Source organism: Mustela erminea, chromosome 4, assembly GCF_009829155.1.
Source record: "Mustela erminea isolate mMusErm1 chromosome 4, mMusErm1.Pri, whole genome shotgun sequence".
In the NCBI taxonomy this organism is placed as follows: Eukaryota; Metazoa; Chordata; class Mammalia; order Carnivora; family Mustelidae; genus Mustela; species Mustela erminea.
The window spans coordinates 45,930,554-45,956,483 of record NC_045617.1 but is presented as its reverse complement, the minus strand read 5'-3'; the positions used below and the strand labels follow the sequence as shown (position 1 = coordinate 45,956,483).

Here is a 25,930-nt window from a genome sequence, read left to right as displayed (position 1 = left end):
CTAAGTTAAACTATAACATATCAAATTTGCCTAAAAGAGGACGCACCTAAAATACTTCTGTATTTTTTATTCTCATTCAGATAGGGCTGTGTTTTTCAAAGCTCCTCCATCTACAGAAGTTCCAAGGAGGAGCCTAGAGCTCTGCTATTCAAAGTGTGGTCTTCAAACTAGTAACATCCTGAGACACTGTTAGAAGTACAGAATTTTGGGTTTACTCCTATCTTCTATATAAGAATCTTTATTTTAATATGGCCCCAGGTGTTTCATTCAGGTTTGAAACACTGACCTGCAGGTTACCAGACCATGTACCAAGCCACTGGGGTGCCAGATTCCCCACTTTTCTTCACAAATAGCAATTTCAGCTTTTCCTTTCTAAAGATAAATTAGATCTTAAAAAATCAATTTTTTAAAAAATTTCAAACAACCTGAAACAGCTTAGTTTTGATTTCCTTTTCATAAACACAACAGTCTAAGAGCCAGGATAGGGAAACATATGATTAAGACCTGAATCAAAGCTTTTAGAAGAAGCAATTTATCTTAGTAAAGAGGCAAAAAGGACTTGGTTTTATCAAATTTGTGATTACAAAAAGCAGAATTAAGCAAGTAAGGGTAACGCACATAGTTAATATGGGTACACGACACGGATTTATTGCTCAGTTCAAAATTCAGGTCTCCAAATATAGGGCATTCATAATCAGTCACAGATACATCCTCTCAAGACGAAAGAACCAAACAAAAGGCGACCTAAAATTATTATCTGTGGAAACCACTGAGAGTTGGGGTTTCATCTGAGGCAGCCCTGAGATTTTACCCAACACACAGTGTCTCCACTTTCTCACTACTCTTCTGGCCTTTAGGTGCTATAAAAGCTGATTAGGAAGATCCCCATGTTCCCTTCGTATCACCAGTGTCAAGAGATCCTCATAGGCACCAGCTAACGGGCCTAGAGCTGCAAAGTTTTTTTGTATTTTTTTTTTTAAGTGCCTTAAGACACTCTTTGAATTTCACACAAGAAGCTAAATTCTGAAATCATTTTCCACATCTTCACAACTTCAGAAGACTCTGAAGTGTGTGTACCATTCTTCTACCTCCTTTCCTAAATGTGGGAGCAAGAAGATCATTTCTACAGCTTAGGTCTTTCTGATGCTTTGAGAATACAGGCCTAGGGAACTATAGAAAATGTGAACTTAAATATGGCCCAAACTAGCATATGCTATTAGGACTAGCTTTCATTTTGTGAAAACATCTGGGTTCAGTACATAAAAAATAAAACAAAAGCCTAATCAAAATACTAATAAACAGCTCAGTGCATACTCATTAACTAACCTGACAGGGACAGCTGCAGACGCAGTTGCAAATAAATCAACCGGTGGGGATGTATCAATAGTTTTAGCTGGTGTAGAATTAGGAGACGTAACAGTTGTGGCTGGAGAAGACTGAAAGTGAAGATGCACAACACACTCTAGTCAAACGCGAATCTAAAGGACACAGCAACAGGACCGCCACTTTGCAGACCTCTGACATTTGCAGCTATTTTTTGGTAACTCCTTGTGGGAGGAAAAAAACTCAAGAAAATTTGAAATGGAGAACTATAATAAATAATCAATATTGGACAACACAGTTTTCAAATTTTAAAAGTTAAATGCAAGTTATATAAAATTATGTTTAAAATATTTGGCTTAACATTGCAATGACTTCCACTTATGTAATTTACATCAAGGCTAACTGGTATTTCCTAAACATAAAATTAGCAGGAAAGATCTTACCAGCTGCTAAAAATGAAGACAATTATCAATTGGAATAACCACTATAAAACCAAGGCCATTCTTTTTCCTTTGCATCCTAACCAGAATTCACATAACATCTTCTCAAGTGTCTTTAAGTTCTAGAAATCAAACTTTTGAAATAGTTCACAGATGGCAGCAAACAATTTATAAGTAAGACTCAGGTCACTGACAGTTTAAAGGTAACATGACTATATTCTATCACTAATACAACACAGATAAAATTTAAAAAGTGAAATAAAATCTAACATTTATTGTCCTGTACTGGTTTATTTTTTAAAAGAGAACTTAATAGTCAGTTAATATATTAAAAATTAAGATTTTTGTTGAGGTAACTATTCTAATTCCATTTCCCTTTATGTGGTATATTTAATTCTCCATGTATTTACAAGAGAAAGATTAAAGGGTCATCTCAAACCAATCCACTGATAGTTACTGTGAATGAAAATGTGATAAACAGCAAGTAAAACATGAAGACCAAGACCAACCAAAGGCTATCAGATACTACTATAAAGAGACACCTAATTTCAAAGAGACCAAACTTAAATAAAGTTTCAAAAAGTATAGATTAAGAAAAAGGACTGAGGAGATTATAATGAGGGGTTTTCAGACTTTAGTATTTGTCTAGTACCTACTTGTCCGAGAACCAAGAAGTCAAAATTCAATAGATGTACAAATGTTAAGCATTTAGCAACTCATGAGCAGTATGGATACTGCCGCTCAGAAAACGTCAACTCAGGCCTTTCTCTTTAGCAAAAATTCAAAATTTTTGAATGGAATATGAAAGATCATCAAAGGAATAGAAAGGACCAAACAAATTTAATTTGTATGTTCTCCACTGTGTACACTGACAACTCTTCTAAAAGAAATCTGTGGGTTTTTTCAGACCAAAACATGTAAATAAGCTTAGAAAGTAATGTTTATGAAGTTACCACTGAGAACTTAAAACCAACAATGAAGCTACCAACATAAATGTAAAATGAAGGTCTTCAAAGGCTCACTAAAAACTGCTCTGTAACAATAAGCCCTGAAGAAATGAGAGAGCTAGGAAACAGAACCAGAAGAATCCTGTTATTACAAAAAGAAAATGTCAATAAAATTCAATTTGGCCAAAATGTAGAAACAGACCATCCCCAATGATGCCATTAATTTTTACCACACTCTATTCTGCAGTCGTACATTGGAATTTTTCATGTAGACATAATGACTTTAAACCTGGTTTTACATTAGAATCATCAAGGAGCTTTTTGTTGGCTTGAGCTGCTGGAGGGACTCTTAGGCAGCCAGCCAGATACTGACACAGTACAGGGTATCTGGGAACCACCAGTGCCATCATAATGACATCCTTCATGTCTGTAATAACAGCAAACACAGAATGGAAATTTATCAGAGAGGAAAGAGCACATTTATTACATTTTTGTCTGAAAAACACGATGGCAAATGTGAGCTACAGACCTAGGGAAATAAGTACTATTGTCACTGATAACCATAATCCAATCCTGTCCTTCAGTATGATTAAAAAAAGAGGGAGGAGAAAGAGTTATTAAAATTATGACAGTGAAGTGTCTAAAAGGCAAACTTGCAGAAAGACACTCAACCACAACTGACTTCTTTATCATTCAAACACATATAAAATTATGTGTTCTATCTCACAAGGCTGGGATTTAGAATATGTATGTTCTTTGTAACTAGTTTGTTTTCAGTTGTAATATAAATGTATGAAAATTTCTCCTACTTAAAAAAAAAAAACTTAGTCCAAATAGAGGACTATGTAGACACTGCTATATTACACTAGATGGAGAAACTAATATAAAATAGAATACACAAAATTTACCTTTCTGTTCCTCAAATAATTAAAAATAAAATTACCATAAAGACCCAGAAATTCCACTTTGAGTAGATACCTGAAAAACTGAAAGCAGGAACTCAAACAGGTATTTATATACCAATGTTCACACAACAGCATTATTTACAACAGCCAAAAGGTGAAGACAACCCAAGTGGCCTACTGACGGATGGAAGAAGTAAATGTATGTATACATACAATGGAATGTTTTTCTTTTAAAGATTTTATCTATTTATTTGAGACTGAGAGAGAGAGAGAGACAGAGAGAGATGGGGACGGGCAAAGTGAGAGGGAGCAGCAGACTCCCCGCTGAGCAAGGAGCCCAGTGTGGGACTTGATCCCAAGACCCTGGAATCATGACTTGTACCAAAGGCAGACGCTTAACTGACTGAGCCACCCACGCACCCCCATACAATGGAGTATTATTCAGACTTAAAAAGGAAGGAAATTCTGACATATGCTACAGTAAAAATAAATCCCCCAAGATATTACGTTAAATAAAATAAGCCAGTCAAAAAAGGCCAGACACTGTATGATTCCACTTATCTGAGGTAACCAGAGTAGTCAAATTCATGGAGTCATAAAGTAGAAGGTGGTTGCCTGGGGCTGAGGAGAAGCATGTGGAATTAGTGTTGAAAGGGTGCAGAGTTCCAGTTTTGATGACAAAGTTCCAGAAATGGACAAGAGTGATGGTTGTACAACAAAATGAATGTATGTAATGTATGTAATGCCACTGAACTGTACATTCAAAAATTCCTAAAATGGTCAAAACAAAACAAACAGCCAACTTACCTTACTTAACGGAGAGGGAGCACCAGATCTAAAAGGGAAACAAAAAAAAATTAAAACCGAATATACATGGATACATTTGTAGAAGCATTTAAGTTTGATATCACCTGGACAAGCATTAACTAGTTTACACACAGATGTTTTAGCAATGGATAAACTATTTTTTAAAAAAAATAATTTATCCTTCACTCAATTATGACATCCTTTTTCAATGTTTCCATTCACTTAATTGCTAGGTATTATAAGTTCTTAAAACAGAGGTTTTTTTCTCTACTTCTAGTAACTCAATTTTTCGAGTTGATCATTATTGCCTGCATCCAACAAAAATTAGAATTTCAAAAATGTTGCCCAGACTTGGGGAAAATAAGGCTTTACAGAATAAAAAAAAAAACAAAACCCTCTGGTTCATTACTTTTAAAAGTTAGAAAAGTCATTAAGGTACACTGTGATTTATTTAATCATAATTGTGATACATTAAAAGAACACCAGAATTTTAAAAATCCTTATGAGTCGTGTGCCTGAAATGTGTCTCAACTTCCACATATATACTCCTGGTTTGTTTTCTTCATGGCTGCAATGAAAGCTATTATGGAAAATATTCCCATTATCCTGTTAGGACTGGTAGGAGCTTGAAAAAGAACAGTAGCCTCAATGCTTGTTTCTAAGGGAGTGAGGAAAAATTGGAAAGGAGTAAATTTTTTTTTAAGTGAGATTATTGCTAGCATTGACCTGTACATCATTTCTAGCAAAGGGTTTCAGAAACGACTACCTAAATAGCTTACATTTTACCAACCCGGTTGGTGAAAAATAAATTAATGATAAAATAAAATAAAGAAAAAATATTTTGATAGGAAGCCTACTGTCAGAGTCTTAGAGCATGGCAGGGACAGCTTTCTACTCATCTACAGAGAAAACAACACAAGAAGCACTAGCCAAAAAAATTAGCAGAGATTTAGTAACTGACATTTTGTACAATATCATGAATTTTTGTTTTATTGAGTATAGCAAAACAGATTTAATAATATACTTCACATTAATACTTTTTATGTTCAACCTTATTTGCAAATACCTATTAAAAATTATCATCCTCAAACCTAAGTACAAATATCATAACTGACACAAAATCATTTGCCAAGCTCCTATATGAGCACCATTACTAAATGACACTTGTAGTTACCCCGTGGACTAAGCAAATAAATTAAAATCTGTCTCTGTCTAATCACCATCCCACTTACCACATTGTATCTTATTTCTCTGTTTAGTTGTCTGTCTTTTGCACTACAGGGTAAATTCTTTGAAGAAAGGGAATCCAGCCCTTTACACAGTACCTGGCATTTTGCAGGCACTGGTATTTCTGTATTATTTGAGTTTTATTTGAATTTTAGAATAAGAATACATGTACTCTTTGCATAAAAAATGAGCCAAAAGCCTTAAAAATTATTTTGTGTAAAACTAAATTGTCAGGATGAAAGACCTCTGTTCCTATGGCCCACACCTAGACTTTGCCATGATTTCATCTAAGTGGTCAGAACCAAAGGTATGCACTCCTTATGGTGCCATAGCCTTAAAAAACATCATTAATCACTGATTGAAATCTGAAGGCTCGAGACTCACAGAAGTATATAGTTTGCTTAAGACTTAGCATTCTTTAATGGTGGATTTAGGACTCTAGTCTGAGTCTGTATTGATGCCCAGAGCCTGTGCTCATTTCACATTCCAGCTTGTCCTGATACAAATTCAGATGGGTGTGCCACGTGGGTTCCTCTCTTCCTTTCACCTTTCTTCATTGATTTACCACCCTACTACCCTACCATGGGTCATGCACCCTTTATAAGAAATGCTACAATATTTTATATATATAGATAATGACACTTAGTAAAAATTAATATTTATTTTAATGATTTCAACAAGAAAAATCTAGTACATACTGAACTGCACTGGGAAGAATAAAGCACAAATATAATTTTAAAAGAGCATGAATGATCCATGTAGTCCTATTCCAAATTCTGTGAAATTCTACAAATAAATCTATGGGTTTTTATGATGAACATAGAAAATACCAAGGTTTATTTCCAGGATGTTAACAGTAAGTCATCAAAAGAGGGAATTTTTTATGTCTTATCTACATCAATAATCTCTACATAATTTCGGCTATAAATGGTAGCCAGAAGACAAACAAAAAGACAAAATACAGATGTGAAAAACCTATCTATGTCATCCAAATAATTTTAATTACAATCAACTTATAAGGTTTCCTGCATCCTCAGCACTTAGTAAACCCACATGTAAAATGAAATCAATTTCTCTTTTGTTTTATGGAATCAAAGAAACACACAGTATACAAATATACCACACAGTATTTGCATAAAACTTCAAAAATGAGTATCAGTGAATAAAAGCCATTAAATGTAAAGAGTATGCATATTTTTATAGCAGACATTTGAAAATGCTTCATTGTCTCAGAGATTAGAATCACTTTATACTGCTTCTTAAAGACAAACAATTTTAACTTTCTTTGTAACATTGCCTTTGGCACTTCTGCCATATGCCATGGGAACATCTTCTGTTTACTAATCAAATAAAAAAACCTTTTTTCAAAAATCTAAGAAGAATGGACATACACCTAAGTGAGATTGTTAGCCTTGATTTGAGAAGACCAAAATAAAGTAAAACCATTTATGCCAGTCACCTTGCGAGACAAAAAAGTATGATAAAAAAAACACAGATGTGTAAAAAAAATGGACAGGAATCAGTTTTAAATGTTCTAAATACCAAATGTGAAGTCTTAAGAGTGTTTTTTGCATTTTTAGTAATAACCAAATGCAAAAAGTCACTCAATGTAGTACTCACCCTTCACTTAAGTTCCCAGGTAAGCACAAACATACAAAGAAGAACACAGTTAACTACTATATATAGTTCATTTATTTTAAAAATAGGGACTAAGCAAAAGACAAGTTCGCATGTGGTCTTAGCCAATTCAGAAAAGAAAAATGACAAGCATAAAATGATTTTAAAGGAGAGAGAAACATTATGATCAAAGGTAATTCAAAACAAGATCACTGGATTTCTATTTCCCTACCCTTAGAAATATAACTACATGTACAAAGCTGTTTTCCAAAGATAGCTTCCAGCAGCCACAAGAGGGCGAATGCAGACTTGAAATTAGGGCTCATGAAATTCACCCCGGAAGGCGGCTTTTTCTGGTGACCACAGTACTGGCAGATGTATCACGGGGAAACTGTGGCTCTGTGCAGGGTGCAGGGGACTCTGAAGGGACAAGAATACAGAAAAGCTGACTCTTCACCAAGCATTCTGCATTGCCTTGCCAAGGGAGAGGCTTTAAGTCCTGAGGATATACATCTTTCCTTCACCAAAGATCCTTTCACCACAGGAGCAGGGACATTTCTTAGGCTTCCTGGCTCCTTTTGCTTAAATCCTACACAACTCCTTTGGCTTCTTAGATACTCCAATACTGAGTAGCCCCAGCAATCCCTGGAAGTGGGCATCTTAATGCATTCACTCCCTTGTCTCTTAATGCACTCTCATGTCTTTTTAGTTGGCATCGATCTGTCTATAAAAGTCTGACCATCCATGGCCACAATGAAGGAGGGGTAGACCTTGCACTTGCACTGTGGTAACAATCTTAACAGAATCCCTGGGAGGTCCTGTCATGCGTCATACCAAACAGTTCCACCATAACTGCCTGAGAGTTTCCTACAGTGTTGTCTATTGTCGAAAATTTAAAACATGCAATAATTTTTATACTAACTTGGAAAAGAAGACCGAAATGACACTTAGCTAATGAAACAACAAGCAATAAGTAACATCAAGACATGAATAGATTCTGGGCAAATGCTGAGAGAGAAGAAAACAGAAAGGAGTTGCATTTTGATGGCTGTTACCACAGGCAAAATCGAGCATCAGCATACAACCCTGCAATGATCAGTTCATAGGTTGTTTCTGTTAACTTCTGCTGTCAACGGAAATGAAACAAGCATAAAGCTGCGACCAACAGGCAGATTTCAAACTGACTCTGTAGGGACAGTTACAGGTGGAGATAATGAAATATAAAATTGTCCTCAAACTTCAGAATCAGAAAATCTATCTAAACCGCATATGTGGGGGAAAAATGTCCACAACACATGCAGTGCATGATTAAGGAAGGCTTAATGAGATAGCCCTCCCAGGATGGGTAAGATTTACACACACACAGACAAGGAGGATAAGCATCCAAGACTAGCAGATTTATAATCTTTGAGCAAGGCACAAAGACTGGAAAGCACTGGGTTCTATGAAGAGACAAGTCTGATACTTTCCAGAGAGAAGAAAAGAAATGGAACCTGCACATTTTTGCATGCAATGAGGAAAAATAGTAAAAAGATGTATGTGCCCAAGCGCAAAGGTTTGCAAATCTAGTAAAACTGCACTTATTGCTGATTGATTGATATTCACTATATAAAAAAGATCCTGAGCAAAATACCAGCAGCATGCCATGCCGAAATGTTTCAAGTGGGAAGTGTCTAAAATGCACAAAACTCTATTTGCGGGCTTGGCTTTTTTCACAACAGGGTCCGTAACGTAACAGAACGTTCAAGGCACCTGTGAAACTGTGCTTGTTTTACTCATGCCCAATGATAACAGACTCAATTTTTAACATGAACAACTCTTTTTCAGCATATTGTCAATCCCCTGTAAGGGAAAGTATATACATCAGGAAGTTCAGGGAACCTAAGTACAAACTACTAATATGCTGCATTAGCCTGCAGACAGACTGCCTCTACATGGGGTCACACTGTCCTAGGTTAATCAGACGGGATGTTTGAGGGAACCTGGGAGAATTACAATAAAGCATACCCTAACACTGTAGGAGTAAAAGTGGTACCATGATACATCTCATTCTTACAAAGAACAACTACAGCATTTTTTTCATCTTATTGAGAATTATACAACTAATGCGTACTTGTTTCCGGGTTTCTTTCCTTCTAATGTATTTAGATGCTGTTCAAGGGTCTCCATAAGACTGCTGGGAGCCTACAATAAGAAAGTAAAAATAAATGTCTGCATTGCTTTCTTTCAAAGTAAGCACACTGGAACATCACTGTAACTTTGCGTGGTGGAGTTCTGTGGGTGGACCCCACTACAGATGTGAGGTGATTGCATTCCAGGTTCTATTGGCACTTAAATATTTAAATCCCATGGAATCTCAGACAGGCCCGTCTTACATGCAGTTAACTCTACTGAGCAGCCAGTGGTGCTACAGCGTGGTTTTAGTGTACAGATTACATTGGATAGACTTTTTCTGTGACATTACTTATATGCAGTAAACTCAGATCGAGTCTATTGTATGTTTTCACAAGACCACATGAAAAAGGAAAAAGGAATGGGTATTTGTATCCAAGTAAAAAAATACAAGTGCCTAAATACAAACTTACAGAAGTCTGAAAGTACAGTAAAATCTCACTTATCTACACTTGACTGAAATGTTAGGAAAAATTGTTACTACTATAAATAAAAGTTGGGGGTGGTGTAAATGATAGCTGTGGAGAAAAGGATACATCTTTAATAGTCAACAACAATTAAGATTTTCTTATTACTGAGCTATTTGATTTATATACATAATAAAGTAAATACTTCAGCAAATGTGGTAATGTTAAACTACTGTGTATTAGAAGATTTAATGTAGTTCAACTCTTTTACTAAAAGGTACCTGAATGTTTGTTCTTATATTAACATTTTAGGCAATACATTTTACTACATATTAGAAAGAGAAATAATAAGTTCATACATATATTCCATCCCCACTATTCCTCAAGCATTAGAAACTTAATGTTATCTTCAAATAATTTTAACCTAAATTAGACCTAAACAGCAGTGTAAGCATTCAGAGAACAGTACTCCATGAATGAAAATATTTAAGCACATTTATAGACACATTTAATTCTAATAATTATCCTTCAAATTAATATGAAATTAATTTTGAAGACCTTTATGCTAATTGCTAAAATAGCTCCCAGAATTCAAGGAAATTCATATAACTGTACATTTTTACATGGTACCTATAATGACAAAAACAAGTAGAATTTGAAAATTCTTATTAAGAATTTTTAATTTTAAAAGTTCAGGATATTTAGTATCTTTTTTCACTTCACTAATAGATTCATGAACCATCTTAACAATTATGTGATTATTATACATGTAATTATATGATTATTATAAATTATTAAGTGAACAGAATTTTTTTTATTATCTTATTTTTTATTTTTAATTTTTGAATTTTTAAAATAAACATATAATGTATTTTTATCCCCAGGGGTACAGGTCTGTGAATAGCCAGGTTTACACACTTCACAGAACTCACCATAGCACATACCCTCCCCAATTAAGTGAACAAAAATTTGAACTTGCTAGAAGTGATGGATGTAGGGTAGAAAGAATCAGCCCTATGAGAATTACCTAAGAAGTTATGGCCTATAGAGCAGAAAAAGTAATGATTATGGGGGATATAAAAAATTTAGAAAGTTATAAAAATTAGAATTTAAAAAATATAACTCAGGTGAAAATAGACTTACTCAACACAGTCCAATAAACTGCAACTAAGAGTATACCTCTAAGTTATAAAAAAATAAATTTTTAAGATATAAGGAAAATTTTGCTCCACAGAACAAATAATACAATATATAGATGTATTCATTGAATAAATGGAATATACACTGTATTCTTAAAAGCAAGAAAACAGAAAAGGCTGTACATTTTTTAGGTGAATTAATTCCCAATAACCTCAAAATTATCATGCTAATTGTCATAATAATAATAATTACTATAACTGTCATAGTAATGGAACTTAGGAAGCCTGGACATATAACTTCAAAATATTCCTATATCTTTTTTTTTTTTTCCCACTGGGATCATAGTGAGAAAAAATATATCAAGCCACAGAACCTCTCTCTGATTACAAGACACAGGTCCTCTAAATGTTAAATGCAATGTAAAGAAAATGTGATTCTGTGTTAATACTGTTTAAAAGGATAAATGCTACTTAAAGTCACAAAACACAACAATTTAAGATAACAAAAAAAAGAGGTGGTGTTTTCTTTTATAAACTTCCTTAGTTATCTTAACAAATAAACCCAAAACCAGAAAGGCAGTTTGCAATTTCATTCTTTTTGCAAGGTTTCTTAATAATTTGTGGATGAAAAGTTTAAAATAAAGTAATAGTCACAAAAATAACAATTGCTGAAAAAAATCTTACCATGAGTACAGAATACAAAATTGACTTTCACCTTTAAGGGGAGTTATTTTGTGATAAATTGCACATAAAATTAAGTTTGGAGCATTTTATCTTAAAAATTTAAAAATGTTTCATCAGGGGCCTGGGTGGCTCAGTGGGTTAAAGCCTCTGCCTTTGGCTCAGGTCATGATCCCAGGGTCCTGGGAGAGAGCCCCCGCTTCAGGCTCTCTGCTCAGTGGGAAGCCTACTTCCTCCTCTCTCTCTGCTTGCCTCTCTGCCTACTTGTGATCTTTGTCTGTCAAATAAATAAATAAAATCTTTAAAAAATAATGCTTCATCATTTATATTTCTTATATGGACATGTGAAATCTAATAGAAATAAATTCCTTAAATGCTTTGGAGGGGGGAAAAACCCTATTTTGATAGTAATGTGCACAAACGTGGGAATACTGCCTGCCTCCTAACTCTATAGCACTGAGTCTATCTTGGCATGTAGTAGACAAAATAGCAAAAATTGTTTCAAATTTCCAATGAGCAAAACTTTAAGAATGTCCCTGCTGTTATAAAAGGAACTTAAAAGAACAAACTATAATTAGCAGGGTCTTTAGTTACTTATTTTTAAAAATACCAAGTCAATAGACCAGTTGAATGGAAAACCGACCCAAGGATGAAGAGTCATTCTGTGGAAGTTAACAGGTAACTGATTCATCAGTGGTACAGGTTTTTTTTTTAAAAAAACCCTTTCTTCACCTGTAGTTTTCAGATCAACCAGAATTCCTAACATCAAAACCTAAGATGTTTTTCATAAAAGGAGATATTCTGAATTTGGAATGTGTGCGTGCATATTCATGTGTGTGCGCGTGCGCACACACGCACGCACACACACACACACACGCCAAACAGGAAATGTTATTTTGAAAATCTTTATCCTGGAACAAATTCAAAGCTGACTGTGAGCCGGGATCCAAAAGGAAGCATCCATCTACAATTCACATGCTTTAGATTCTAAAGCATCATTAAAATGGAACAGAAAAAAAAAAAAAAGGCAACAAAAGGATCGTTCAAAATTTTGAAGCATTTGAAAGTGCTGAGAAATATTTCAGTTTTGATATCATATTCCACTTCGTAAAGCACTTCTGAATGACTTATTAAAGATTCACCGAGGTTCATAATTTAAATGCAATCATGATGATATGATACGATATGACCACGTTGGTATTTATATTGTGCATTTTCCAACCAAAATGATATCTATTAAATTCCTCTTCTCTGCCTTGCTGCAAGAGGAAGTCTAATCTTTTTTTCCAGTTACAAGCAGCCTATTCTTATTCCCAGACGCTAGGTAGCCTCCCCGTCTCCATCTCCTCATTAATCCTCGTCCATGCTGGGTATTTTGGTTCATTGCCCAGCTAGATTCAGTTGCTGTGTTGACCACAGAGGATCTGGCAGAGAGCAGAGATTAGGTTCTAATCTCAAAGGCATTAAACTGAGTCCACACAACCAGGTGTCTCTGACCCATCTCCAGATTAATCCTGGTCCAACACTGTCTAAAGGACTAACTCTAGAATAGCTCACATTCCAGCTCAGACCTGGTCATACTGTCGTAGTGGGTCTATGTTGCCAGACTGATGAGAAGTCTCCACCAGACCTGTGGTAGAGGCTCTAAATAAGAATTAGGGTGAATGTTTAGTTCTGTCACTCACAATCCCAACAGAAATCAGAATTTGGTTACTTATTAAGAAATTTCAAAGCATGAAATACTTTTGTACTGAGATTTTAAAGAGACACTGGAGAAATGAACTAGAGATTTTTTGTGTGAGTACGAGAAGGTAGTTTTAAAATAAATGTTTACATGGAAGTTTATGTGACTCTTAAGGTCATAAAAGAAAAGCAGAGAAAAGAATGATATTAGATTATAATGAATATCACAGAATACCCAGAGCAAGATTTTACCTTAAGGATAGGATTTCTGTTCCCCAAGTTGTGATAACACAACATACACCATTAAATAGTATATCTCTCAACTGCTTCTTCAGGGAAGGAGAATCTATAAATTATAATGAATATTATAGTAACATTCAAAATTAAACCCAAGTATGAGTCCTTCTTTCAAGGACATACTACAATTTTTTTTTAAAAAAAAAAGAACAAGCAGGGCCTGAACTGAACTCACGACCCTGAGATCAAGACCTGTGCTGAAGAGTCAGACACTTAACCAACTGAGCCACCCAGGTGCCCCAAACAAAAAAATATTTAAGTATCCTTTTAAACTTTTGTCTCTTTCAAATATTATACAAACTGAGACAAACGAGGACCTGTTTTCTTCTTAACGGAGAGCCTTTCTGGTAATATAGTTTTACTTTTATTCCATAGTATGAGATGTCTATACAGTTGAAATAAAGATGATTTACCATTTCCAAAAGCTATTTATTGAACAAAATATTTTAATATCTACCTTTAGGTTAATAGGTATTATTTATCTAGGCTATTTTACCACACTACAATGTAAATATTTATTATCATTAAATAATTTAAAATTAAAGCACAATGATTGTCTTCATTTTTTATTACAGTGCTATTAAATTCATAAATCTGTATCTAATAAAAAGATTTTTAATAGTACCTTGTGCACACTTAATATTTAAGCCATATCCAAAGTGATACTAACACCTTATCCAGGTATGTACCTGATCAAAGAACACTGTCTTCTCACAATAGCAAAAATATTTTATATTAATATCTGTCTACTAGAAGCAGTGATCTCCCAACTTTTAAAGCCAAAAAATACAATGCCATCATATTCTGAATTATTTTCTGAATTTTATTTGTGAAAAATGATTGGTATTTAACTGGTTATTTTAATACTATAAATACAGAGGTCATTACTTTGGGGTTCTTTAATTTTTAATAAAAATTTAAGGTAAATATTATTCCAAATATAGGAACATATGCATTTTGGTATTATTAAAAAGGGGGTCTTCTTTTATTATGACAATTTTCTCTATTATGACTCTTTTTATTTACAAACACAGAAAACCCATACATTCATTACTAGTATGTAAGATAGAAGCTCTACATTCTCTCTTATCATCTCAAAATCTCTAGTTAAAGGACATGTTTGGGATAGAAATTTACCATAACAGAATAAAGAGTCAATTAAATAAAAATAGTTCCTGCCGATTTTGAGAAAAGTTACATGGTAACTCTGCCCATGTGAATGGTTCTTGATTCTACATCTTAGGAGCCCTACAATATACCCTCTTAACAGATAAAAGGATTGATATGCAACTACTGCTATTGTTTTTGCTTACTGGATGGTCCCCAGAAAAATCACTTATCTACCACTATGACTTATTGAAAAAGGTTCTTTTATAGTAGGAATTTCTCTGCTTCACAGGAGAGACAAGAATCAGTAGAACTATGATTTCAGAGTGTTTCTCTTTCATGCCCCTCCTTCATACCTGGGAAATATTGAAAACCAGGAGAACAAAAAGAAAGAATATTTCAAGTGTTCCAACTACATGCCTACCAATAGTCACTATTCATAGACAAAGCACTTTTAAACATTACTACCTAAGGCTTGATTTTGAATCAAGTTCAAGAATGAAAAGATGGTCTCAAAACAGTAAATTCAGTTGCTTATAAAGAAGAAACTATGTTATGAGGGCAGGTGAATCTTCATATTAACTCCAGAAATACATTCAATAGCTAGAAAAAATATGCAAGCTAGAATAATTTCCAAGAAAGTTAGGCCTAAATTCAAAATGCATTAAATGCTTACAAGACTATGTCCTAGGTAAGATCTTTTATGCCAAACTACGGAGTAACACTATCATGCATATGACACTTTGCACTCAGAGAATCACTTACCTGCGTGAGGTCAGGAATGTCACCTTTATCAATGCCAACTTGCTGTGGATTAAAAAAAATAAGGAGTTACTTAGTGGGATTTCTTTTTTAAATTAATTTCTTTGCATTTAACAGAAGATCACCCACAGAATTAGTTAAAATCACAGCTCAATCCTGGTATACAAGAACTGTCAATCTCACTTTGAAAGTCTGTCTTGTGTAGTTTTCCATTCAACATAATAGAGCAATGATTTTGTTCATGTAGTTAGATATAATAAATGTACAAAATTTTACCAAAGGCCAAAAAAAGATTTAGGAAATTGAAGTATAAAATTTAAGGTTTCAGGGCTCCTGGGTGGCTCAGTGGGTTAAGCCTCTGCCTTCAGCTCAGGTCGTGATCCCGGGGTCCTGGGATGGAGCCCCACATCAGGCTCCCTGCTCAGTGGGAAGCTTGCTTCCCCCTCTCTCTCTGCCTGCCTTTCTGCCTACTTGTGATCTCTCTCTGTCAAATAAGTAAATAAAATCTTTAAAAAAATAATTTAAGATTTCCTTCATGGCAAATGGCAGCTAAAAAGTTAAAAAAAAATGCTCAGCCTAAATCTAAATTGTTACAAATGCTCAGTAAATCCTCTGGACCGAGAATGTTCATTTAGTTTCAATAACTTGTTCAGGGTATATTATCCATCCCTCTTCCCACAGAGAGAATCATTTTGTTTGTTTCTTACATATCCTCTCAAAGTTTTTTTTTTTTTTAAATTTTCAGCATAACAGTATTCCTTGTTTTTGCACCACACCCAGTGCTCCATGCAATCCATGCCCTCTCTAATACCTACCACCTGGTTTTTTTATGTATACCCAAGGAAACTGGAAATTTATAAATACATATTTCCCACATTATTTTACAATAGTGTATTTATATATATGTATATATATATACACATACACTGACCTTATATTTTTCATTTAACAATATATCTCAGACCTATATCCATATTAACAGAGTTTCTTTATTTTTTAAACAGCGTCTTTTCCTACGATTTATTTATTTAACAAGTCATGTATTAACGAGCATTGGCGTTGCTTCCCATCTCCGGCCATTGCAAGCCCTGCAGCACACAGCACTGTGCACCTGTGTGGACACATCTGTAGGATGCATGTGTAGGAGTGGAATTACTAGGTAAAAGCACAGTGAATTTTAAGTGTTGGTAGCTTGGGGAAGGGAAGCAGTGGAGCAAGGAAGAGCAGAATGGGGAAACAGCAAGAAAGAGTACAAATACGGGAATATATAGATGAAGGTGAATCAGAGAAGAGGGTATGTACATGTTCACTCTACTGCTCTATCAACTCTTTTGTGGGTAAAAATTATTCAAAATAAAAATTAGGGAAAATAGAAGTCATAACTCAATTCTTCCTTTTTATTTGAATGATAAAATTTAGGCTCAAAGAAACTAAGTGGGTTAAAATCAAGTCCCTCTGAGAAATGAACTGCTTTTCTCAAGTTGGTGGAACTGCAGAAGCAAATACAGTAAGTGTTGGGCTCCTACAAAGACAGTAAGGCAAACTAGAGATCAGGAAGCCCACTTGTTTGACAAATGCTCTTAGTTAAGTTCTTTCGCTTTCTCTTTGTGTACAGCAGGGTTTCTCAGCCTTGCCACCATTCACATTTTTGGATGATAATGCTTTGATAGGGTCTGTCTTGTGCACTGTACGTTATTAGCAACATCCTTCTCTGCCCACTGGATGCCAGCAGACCTTCCCTTCCTCCAGTTGTGACAACCAAAAATGACTCCAGACACTGGATGCTGGGGAAGAGAAGGGAACAAAATCATCCCATGTAGAGAATCACCAATGTAGAGCACTGACCCTCATTCTCCTAGAGCAACTTAGGCTGCAGGTTCCTCCCGGAGGTAAAGACATTACCTGCCAATGACCGAACTCTACTTTAGGGAAGCTAATGTCTTTTTCCTAAATTCACTTAACTATTATAATTATGGAAATTATAAACTAAGATAAATTCATTCCATTCCATTTATTTCCATACTTTAATATCTCTTTAGATATCCATTAAAATATTAATATGAATGAAGTCAGCATTTTTGAAATTAAAGTATTACAGATCTTTAATATTGGGAACATTTTGATAAAAGGTGATGTGTTTCTCTTAAACAGATAGTTAACAGAACTTTCTTGAACAGAAAGACATAATTTAGGAATGCTTTCTCGACACTGCTATTTTCACTAACCTGAACTTCTGAACCATAATGTAATTGGAGGCTTGAGCTGAGGTGTGACTGTATTACAGAAATCTCATCACTTTCTGTCTGCAAATATTCTGGGAGACATAACTCCTACGACTTGGTATTTAATCTTAGAATAGCAAACTAAGAATAACTTAGTTCTATAAAAAGGGAAGTGTGTTTAGCAGAAATGCCTATTACCTATAAAATAACCATTTTACAAAGTTTCAGTTGCCTGCTTTAGGAGACTTTATTGTAAGAATTCAAAACACACTAAGTTTTCTACACTTCAAGCAATTTCTCTGGGGTATTTGAATATTTCCATATAAGTTGTTCAACTACTCTGTGTTTTTGTTTTTTAATATGGCAGACAATTTGTTAATGCTTGCCAAATAGCTAATATATATAGTTGTATTTTAAAAATGGCAATCTTGAAGTCTTCAGGAAAATGGTGCCAATTACAGGGTAGCTATTGGATCTAAGTCCATCCATAAGTACACCACACAAGAGCAGTTTGGTACAGAAAGGAGATTTGTACATTTCTTTTTTTTTTTTTTTAGATTTATTCACTTATTTATTTATTTGACAGAGAGATAGAGATCACAAGTAGGCAGAGAAGCAGACAGAGAGAGAGGGGGAAGCAGGCTCCCTGCTGAGCAGAGCCTAATGTGGGGCTCGATCCCAGGACCCTGAGATCATGACCTGAGTAGAGGGCAGAGGCTTAACCCACTGATCCACCCGGGTGCTCCGCTTTGTACATTTCTTAAGAAATTTCTGTGTTTAGGGGCACCTGGGTGGCTCAGTGGGTTAAGGCTTCTGCTTCGGCTCGGGTCATGATCTCGGGGTCCTGGGATCGAGCCCCCCATCAGGCTCCCTGCTCAGTAGGGAGCCTGCTTCCTCCTCTCTCTGCCTGCCTCTCTGCCTGCTTGTGATCTGTCTGTCAAATTTAAAAAAAAAAATCTTTAATTAAAAAAAAAGAAATTTCTGTATTTACCAATACAAACCACTCAACAATGGTTCAAACAATTAATGTCTATATTATAAGCAATATAATTTAACTAAAGAAAACAAATGGTTATTGTTAGCCCATTGTAGGTTAGTGTCTATTCTATTAAAAATAATTTTGTAAATTAGTATCATTCTATAAAAAAGCCCTAGTCATAGTGTTCAAATAAAAGTAGAATATTTGTATTGAGTTATTTAGACTCTCAAAATAACATCTAATTTCTGTGTATTTCCTTCTCAACAGCCTGAAATGGGCCCATGCTAACATGAGGTGATCAAGAGACATGAAATAAAATTTTACATCTAAAAATAGAATGAGCTAATAAATAAGTACCCCGTTTCTCGTGAAGACCTTACAGTGCTGATCAGACCTTACAGTGCTGATTAGAGAAATGTATACCCCAACCGTCACATGTCCAGCTCCTTACCTATTTAACATATATAATAAGAGGTGGGAGACTGGGTAGCATGTTCACCAGGAATTAATGGAACAATGAAAGGATCTTCCGCTCTGGATGCGTAGGCATAATTGATCTTTCCACAGAAGAAAGTCAGGCAAATTTTACTAGATTTTATTGGTAACTGGGTTAAACCATAGGAAAATCTTATCAAATAAAAAAAGTAAAATTGTGTAGCAGCCAAACCAAAAGTTTCAAGCAATTCTATCCTTTCTTAAAGACAAATCAACATCAATAAGCCCAAGAGAAATACACATAAACATGTATATGGAATTCCTATAAACTATTCCTTACCCTTTGCTTCCCAGATTATTTGTAAAAAAACAAAGACTTCTATTCTGATTATGAACTCTATGGACCAAAGGTCAAGAGGCAGCATTTTGTAGTATCAGTCTCCTAATTTGAATGTGCTAATCACTATTCCTGTGAATAAATGACATTTGAAAGAAAATGTACGGACCAGAGTGCTTTCGGAATTGTGTGTATAAAGTGCGTGTTCTTGTGCTATATTCTCAAAATGGCAAAAACAGCAAAACCATGGCATGAACCTCCCAAGCTCAAGGCCTTGTATGCTTTGCTGTTGGGCTTCAGAACTCCTCGCACATGGCGCTCCACTCAGCCCAACAATTTGTTCACTGACAATGTAAGATAAGAATCAACTGTCCAACCTGTGAAAGGACTGTAATAACAACGTCATAACTCCCAGTACCAGTATCAATCAATAACTGGATTTCATAAGAGGAAACTTCAACTTACAGGTAACCTCGGGAACACCAACTGTACGGTTACAGGCAACCTTAAGAAACAATTTATAGACTTCATAAAATTAATGATACTTTAATTTTTTCATTGTATTTAAATCACTGACAAAATAAAAAGGTTGTATTTATGATTTCTACACACTGAGAAAAATAAATGGACTTTCCTAAGGACTTTTTTTTTTTTTCAAGCTTCAACAAAAAGGAAGCCCTTCCGTATGATCCAAGATAGCTAGTAAGTGGAAAGGAGAGATGACAACCTTGCAAAGCTGTGAATCCGCTCAGTACCCATGAAACTTGTATTTGAACACAGAGTGATTATCTAATTGGGATGCAGGAGTGTAAAGTACCGTTGGAGTGAGAAGTTGGGAAGAGAGGACCTCTGAGATCACTTCCAACCCTAACACACTGGGGCTCTGGGACAGAATGTCTTGTCAGATTATAAGCCCTATTACTGACTCTACATACATAAGTGAATACTCTTAAATTATATTCCCAACACAGGTTACTATTACTTACCTCTGCAACTTTGAGAAATTCAGATACTCGTGTCATTCTAGTTAGAAATCGTTTGTAAATTTCTAGGGCATCTTTACATTGTCCTTTCTTCATTTCAAAAAACTTTTCTGGAAGAGATAGATAAGCATTTTGAAAATACTATAATATTCAATTTTCTTCTAAGCTTAATACTATTAATTAAAACTTAAACGAATGTTTGGATCAAAGCACTAGGATGTTTGGATCAAAACCTCTATGAGGTTCTAAAGCACCTAAACAAAAGGGAACCGTGAAGTTTAAGACCAGTGTTAGGTTCTAGGTGTTTCAAAGGGAAGCATTTAAATAATGAAAGCACACCTGAAGTAGAATGTATGAAGTGTCACAACAAGTTAACTCATGATCCATATATCCTAGAACCCTGCTTTAGAAAACAGCATCAAATATTTGATGATAATCTCAAAAGTTATGACTGCATTCTACACCATCATTACTTTCTTACTAGCTCACCATAAACCAATAAGGTATATATCATAAAGCAATAAATTTCTCCAAGTTAAAGAATTCTTTAAATTGTCTATAATACACGGGGCACCTGGGTGGCTCAGTGAGTTAAAGCCTCTGCCTTCAGCTCAGGTCATGATCCCAGGGTCCTGGGATGGAGCCCCACATCGGGGGTCTCTGCTCAGTGGGGAGCCTACTTCCTCCTCTCTCTCTGCCTGCCTCTCTGCCTACTTGTGATCTGTCTTTCAAATAAATAAATAACATCTTTTAAAAAATTGTCTATACGCTGTATAAATTGATACTTTTGTTGGCCACAAGAGATTTCTTTCAAACATTATAATGTGTCTCTTAGTTATAAAGTAGTGGAGTTTTATGAAAAATATTTGGTTTACCAAACTCATCATGGTTTTCTAGTCCATAATTGTATCTTCTCAACCTTCAGCTTCCCAGACAGAAAAACAGAGGATCCTTTTGCTGCTCTCTTTTGCACTCCCAAGACTGGAATTCAGAATCACTAGGGTGCTATAGTTCCATTATAATTACATTACATGAGTGTAGTTTCTCCATATGTGTTTGGAAGAAAACCAGCACTTTATCAGTATTTTTGCCAGCCAGTCATTTATCGTTCATTCAGTCAATAATTACTGACATGGCAGATGGAGACAGAGAAGGCCAAGGTCTACAATAGCTTCCAGGCAACTCTGGATCATAACTGAAGATGATTTTGTATTCTTTATTATTTTATATTTTCACACAGTGAAACACATGCTATTTTTATATTCTTTCATAATTTACAGTTCTTCATTTCATTCAGCATGTAATTTTACTACCTTAAAAGTATTTTGAATTTTCTCAAGAAAGGTTTAATAATATATAATTACACAAAGAACTAATTATTGAGGGTAGCTACTCATTACCTTCTGTTGACAGTCTGGGTAATTTTACATTTAACACGGACCTCCCCTGTAGGGCATTCAAGGGAGGCAAAAAGATCAAGAAAACAAACACATACTGTTTTCCACTTAAGATCTGAGAAGGATGTGAATCTTTTAAAAAATGGCCAAATCTAACCTAGGAGGTATTATGCTAAGTGAAGCAAGTCGGAGAAAGGCAAATACCATATGATTTCACTGAGACGTAGAATTTAAAAAGTAAAACAAACAAAAAATAAAGACTCTTAAATACAGAGAACAAACTGGTGGTTGGCAGAGGGGAGGGGTGGGGGATGGGTAAAGTGGATGAAGGGAATTAAGAAGTAGGACCTTCCAGTTATAAAATAAGTAAGTCACACAGATGAAAAGAACAGCATATAGAACACAGTAATACTGTAGTAACACCGTATGGTGACAGATGGTGAATGCACTTACGGTCAGCATTGAGTGATGATGTCTAGAATTGTCAAATCAATATGTTGATACATCTGAAACTAATATAATATTGTATGTCAACTACACTTCAACTTTAAAAAATGGCTGAATCTAATCTTTATCTGCTCTATCCTGTTTTCTAAGGCTACACATAGACTCTTGGTGCTGTAAGGGAACAAATCTTTTTCAGTTAACTTTTGGGGGAAAAAAAGGACTTATTCTGGTAAAATACACTTCTTTCTTTTCTTTTCTCTTCCTTTCTTTCTTTCTCTCTCTCTTTCTCTCTTTCTAAGATTTTATTTATTTATTTGACAGAGACAGAGACAGCGAGAAAGGGAATACAAGCAGGGGGAGTGGGAAGGAGAAGCAGATTTCCTGCCGAGTAAAAGGCCCGATGTGGGGCTCTATCCCAGGACCCTGGGATCATGACCTGAGCTGAAGGCAGATACTTAACAACTGAGTCACCTAGGCGCCCCTCTTTCTTTCTTTTTAAACAATCTTCACATAAATAATTTCTTTCAAATGTCTAAATTACTTTTCTTTACTATAACTAAGGTCATTTCTTTGCATCAGATCTTCAGCAATAACACAAAAAGAGAAACCAACTGAATAATCTCAATTTCCTTTTAGAACCAATGTATCAGACTCTTAAGCAATTTTTCTCTGTCTCTTCTGGATGCTTTTTAAATTGTTCCTATCTTTCATGGTAATTCAGGAACAAAAGTAATGACATTTTTATGGCTTTAGGTTATAATTTCCTCATTGTTTCAGTTACAGTGGGAATGACACATAAAAGCAACCTGTGCTGATGTAGGGGGAGCGGTGAGGTGCCCTTATTCTCTTAGGGACTAGGGTAGGGCCAGGAGCAATTCATACTATTGAGAGAGGGGACGGGTCATCCAGAAATGAGCCTCTGTCTTTATTTCATACTAAAGATAAGATATGTGGATTTTCAGCATTTGAAATGAAATTCCAAACTTGGCTTTTGTAAAGTTCATCTTTATAACGTGTTGATAAATTCTGTTTTCATATTAGTATTAATTTTCATAGAATAGCTGTCCTAAGGAACAAGAACCTGATGAAAAGGATCTTATTCCTGTGAAATAAACTGAGGCTTTGCATGTGGAATATCACTTATGCCCATAAGTCAGAAGGAAAGCATCTCCTTACTTGCACATCAGTTTCATTATAGTGATAAAATGTTTGCAAAGATTTGCAGCATCAACATTGATTCCAACATGAGATGCAGAGAATTGCTCATGAAGTCCTTGATTAAAACTAACTCATAATGTATTTATAAAGTTAATTACTAGCACTACTTAGTAAATAAACAAAAAACACACCTGTCTCAAAATACTTAGGATAGTAAGTGTACATATCTTCTAGAGTGTTACTTTCTTTTTTTTTTTTATTATGTTATGTTGGTCACCATACAGTACATCATTAGTTTTTGATGTAATGTTCCAAGATTCATTGTTTACATATAATACCCAGTGCTCCATGCAATACGTGTCCTCCATAATACACATCACCGTAGTGTGTTACTTTCAAAAGAGCAATTTAACAGTAACGCTGAATGAAAGCCACTCAATAGCAGAAGGTGATAAGGCAAGAATGCACACCTCTACCACTTCTGAGGTCAGGTCTTTAATATGAAGATACAACTCTTTTTCTGCTCCTAATGTTAGCCAATAGACTATCCTTTTCAAATTAGATGAAATAAAAATATATATTGCATGGTTATCATTTTAAAATACAGAGAAAATCATTCTTACTATAATCTCATCTCTGAAGTCAACAAAAAGAGAAAATAAAAGAGAGCGGCAGTAAAAGAGATCTAGGAGAAAAACATAGCTTAACGTGTTCAACTGCTAAATGAATTTTAAAGGCAGTAAGTCTGATGTCCTTAAAGCAGAGGCAAGAATTGTTTCAAACAAGGGTACACTAGTGAGAGGGCATGAGAAGGAATCAGCAGAACATCATTTCTGACAGCTATGGAGTTGGGTAAGATGAGCAACTCAAAGATAACTGAGGCTTTAGGTTTAAAAGACTATATATACCAACAGAAATGAGATTAGGAAGGGCAAATTCAAGAGTTCAGTTTTGGACATTGCTGAATTTTAAGTATCTAAATTTAAGTGTCTACAAAGAGAGACCTGCAAAACTGAAGCTTGGAAGAAAGGTCACAGACTGAAATAATAGACCTGGGACTCATCATAAGGACATCTCCATAGGAAACCATAGGGTTTCCAATGAAAAATATACACAAAAAGCAGAAAAATAACTGGCTAGAAATGAACCTTAGCAAAAACTCACATTTATGAATGGTAAGGAAGAGTAAGATAGGCCCACAAAAGGGAGTGGGAAGATCAGTTATTTTGGTTTACTAATAAACACTCCCACCTGAAATAAAGGTAATACAGTGTTGGATTACCGATTAAGAACAGGTATCCTTCCCCAGTAAGGCAAAATCTCTAAGAGCACTGAGTTTGATTGCCTTACCCAACCCCCATTCTCTCTCTAAACTCATGAGAAGCCAGGATGGTGGATGCAAATTCAGTTCTGTAAGTTAGATGGACCTGTGAGAGATCTGGAAAGTAAACTGAGGCAGAAGCCATCTTCCTATACATTTTTGGCTATTTCTGTGACAAGAAAGTCCCAGAAGTGTAAGATTATCCTTCGGCAGCATTCCACTGTCCACCTCCAGCTTCCCTAGTTTTGAAAAGTAGTGGTTATAGTCACATCCATTTGATGGGACTCCCTGCTTCCTCGATTATAGCTTCAGGTGTCTGGGCTCTACCTCCCTATAGCTGCAAGGCAGCCGAGGTGGTGGCAGCAGCTTCTTATTTTTAGTGTACTGCAAAGTGGTGACCTCAGAAGTAGAAGCTTCCCCAGTGTGTAAGAATTTATGATTCTGGGGGCGCCTGGGTGGCTCAGTGGGTTGGGCCGCTGCCTTCGGCTCAGGTCATGATCTCAGGGTCCTGGGATCGAGTCCTGCATCGGGCTCTCTGCTCAGCAGGGAGCCTGCTTCCTCCTCCCTCTCTGCCTGCCTCTCTGCCTACTTGTAATCTCTCTCTGTCAAATAAATAAATAAATAAAATCTTTAAAAAAAAAAGAATTTATGATTCTGTAAGTCATTCAGGAACCACTTCCTGCAGCCTTCTGATAATTACTTAAGCACCCAACTCCCTACTTTACAACCCTTTCTAATTAGAGTGAGGAGAGTGGTTTCTGTTTCTTGAATAAACACAGTATTGGGTAAATGAAGTGGTTGTAGAAAATGAGACCCTCAAAAATGCCAGAGTTGGGACTCTGGGATTAGATATGTAACTGGCTAGATCTGAAGGTAGTAATAACTACCCACAACTGTCGGAAAATTGGATTCTTACGGTCTCTGCTATGTAGGAGCAAAATGATTACTTAAATCATAACCTATGGTTTTCTGAAATGAGCAGCTAAAATGAAGCTCACCAGACCAAGCAGCTGCTGGGAGAGATCACCATGATGGGAATAAGGCAAGAAGAATGCAGGGTGGATGGCTGCTCCTGACTCCAAAGGAAAATGACAACACAGGATTTTAAATTATTGGTTCATGCACCAGACAGTGCTA

At 35.5% G+C, this 25,930-nt stretch overlaps 1 protein-coding gene across 12 annotated transcripts in view; it reads right to left on the bottom strand.

Annotated features, from left to right (window-relative positions):
* Window positions 1-25,930, bottom strand: part of SNAP91 (synaptosome associated protein 91) — a 144,287-nt gene that overhangs the window by 60,121 nt on the left and 58,236 nt on the right. For 9 of the 12 annotated variants that reach the window (XM_032339155.1, XM_032339156.1, XM_032339146.1 and 6 more), the window contains exons 8-13: window positions 20,474-20,580; window positions 15,518-15,559; window positions 9,380-9,450; window positions 7,270-7,275; window positions 4,423-4,450; window positions 1,327-1,436 (exon numbers count right to left, since the gene is read on the bottom strand). In XM_032339155.1, the coding sequence (XP_032195046.1) occupies window positions 1,327-1,436; window positions 4,423-4,450; window positions 7,270-7,275; window positions 9,380-9,450; window positions 15,518-15,559; window positions 20,474-20,580 (364 nt within the window). The remainder of the gene's footprint in view (window positions 1-1,326; window positions 1,437-4,422; window positions 4,451-7,269; window positions 7,276-9,379; window positions 9,451-15,517; window positions 15,560-20,473; window positions 20,581-25,930) is intronic. The other 3 variants (XM_032339157.1, XM_032339152.1, XM_032339154.1) reach the window with 1 other exon arrangement.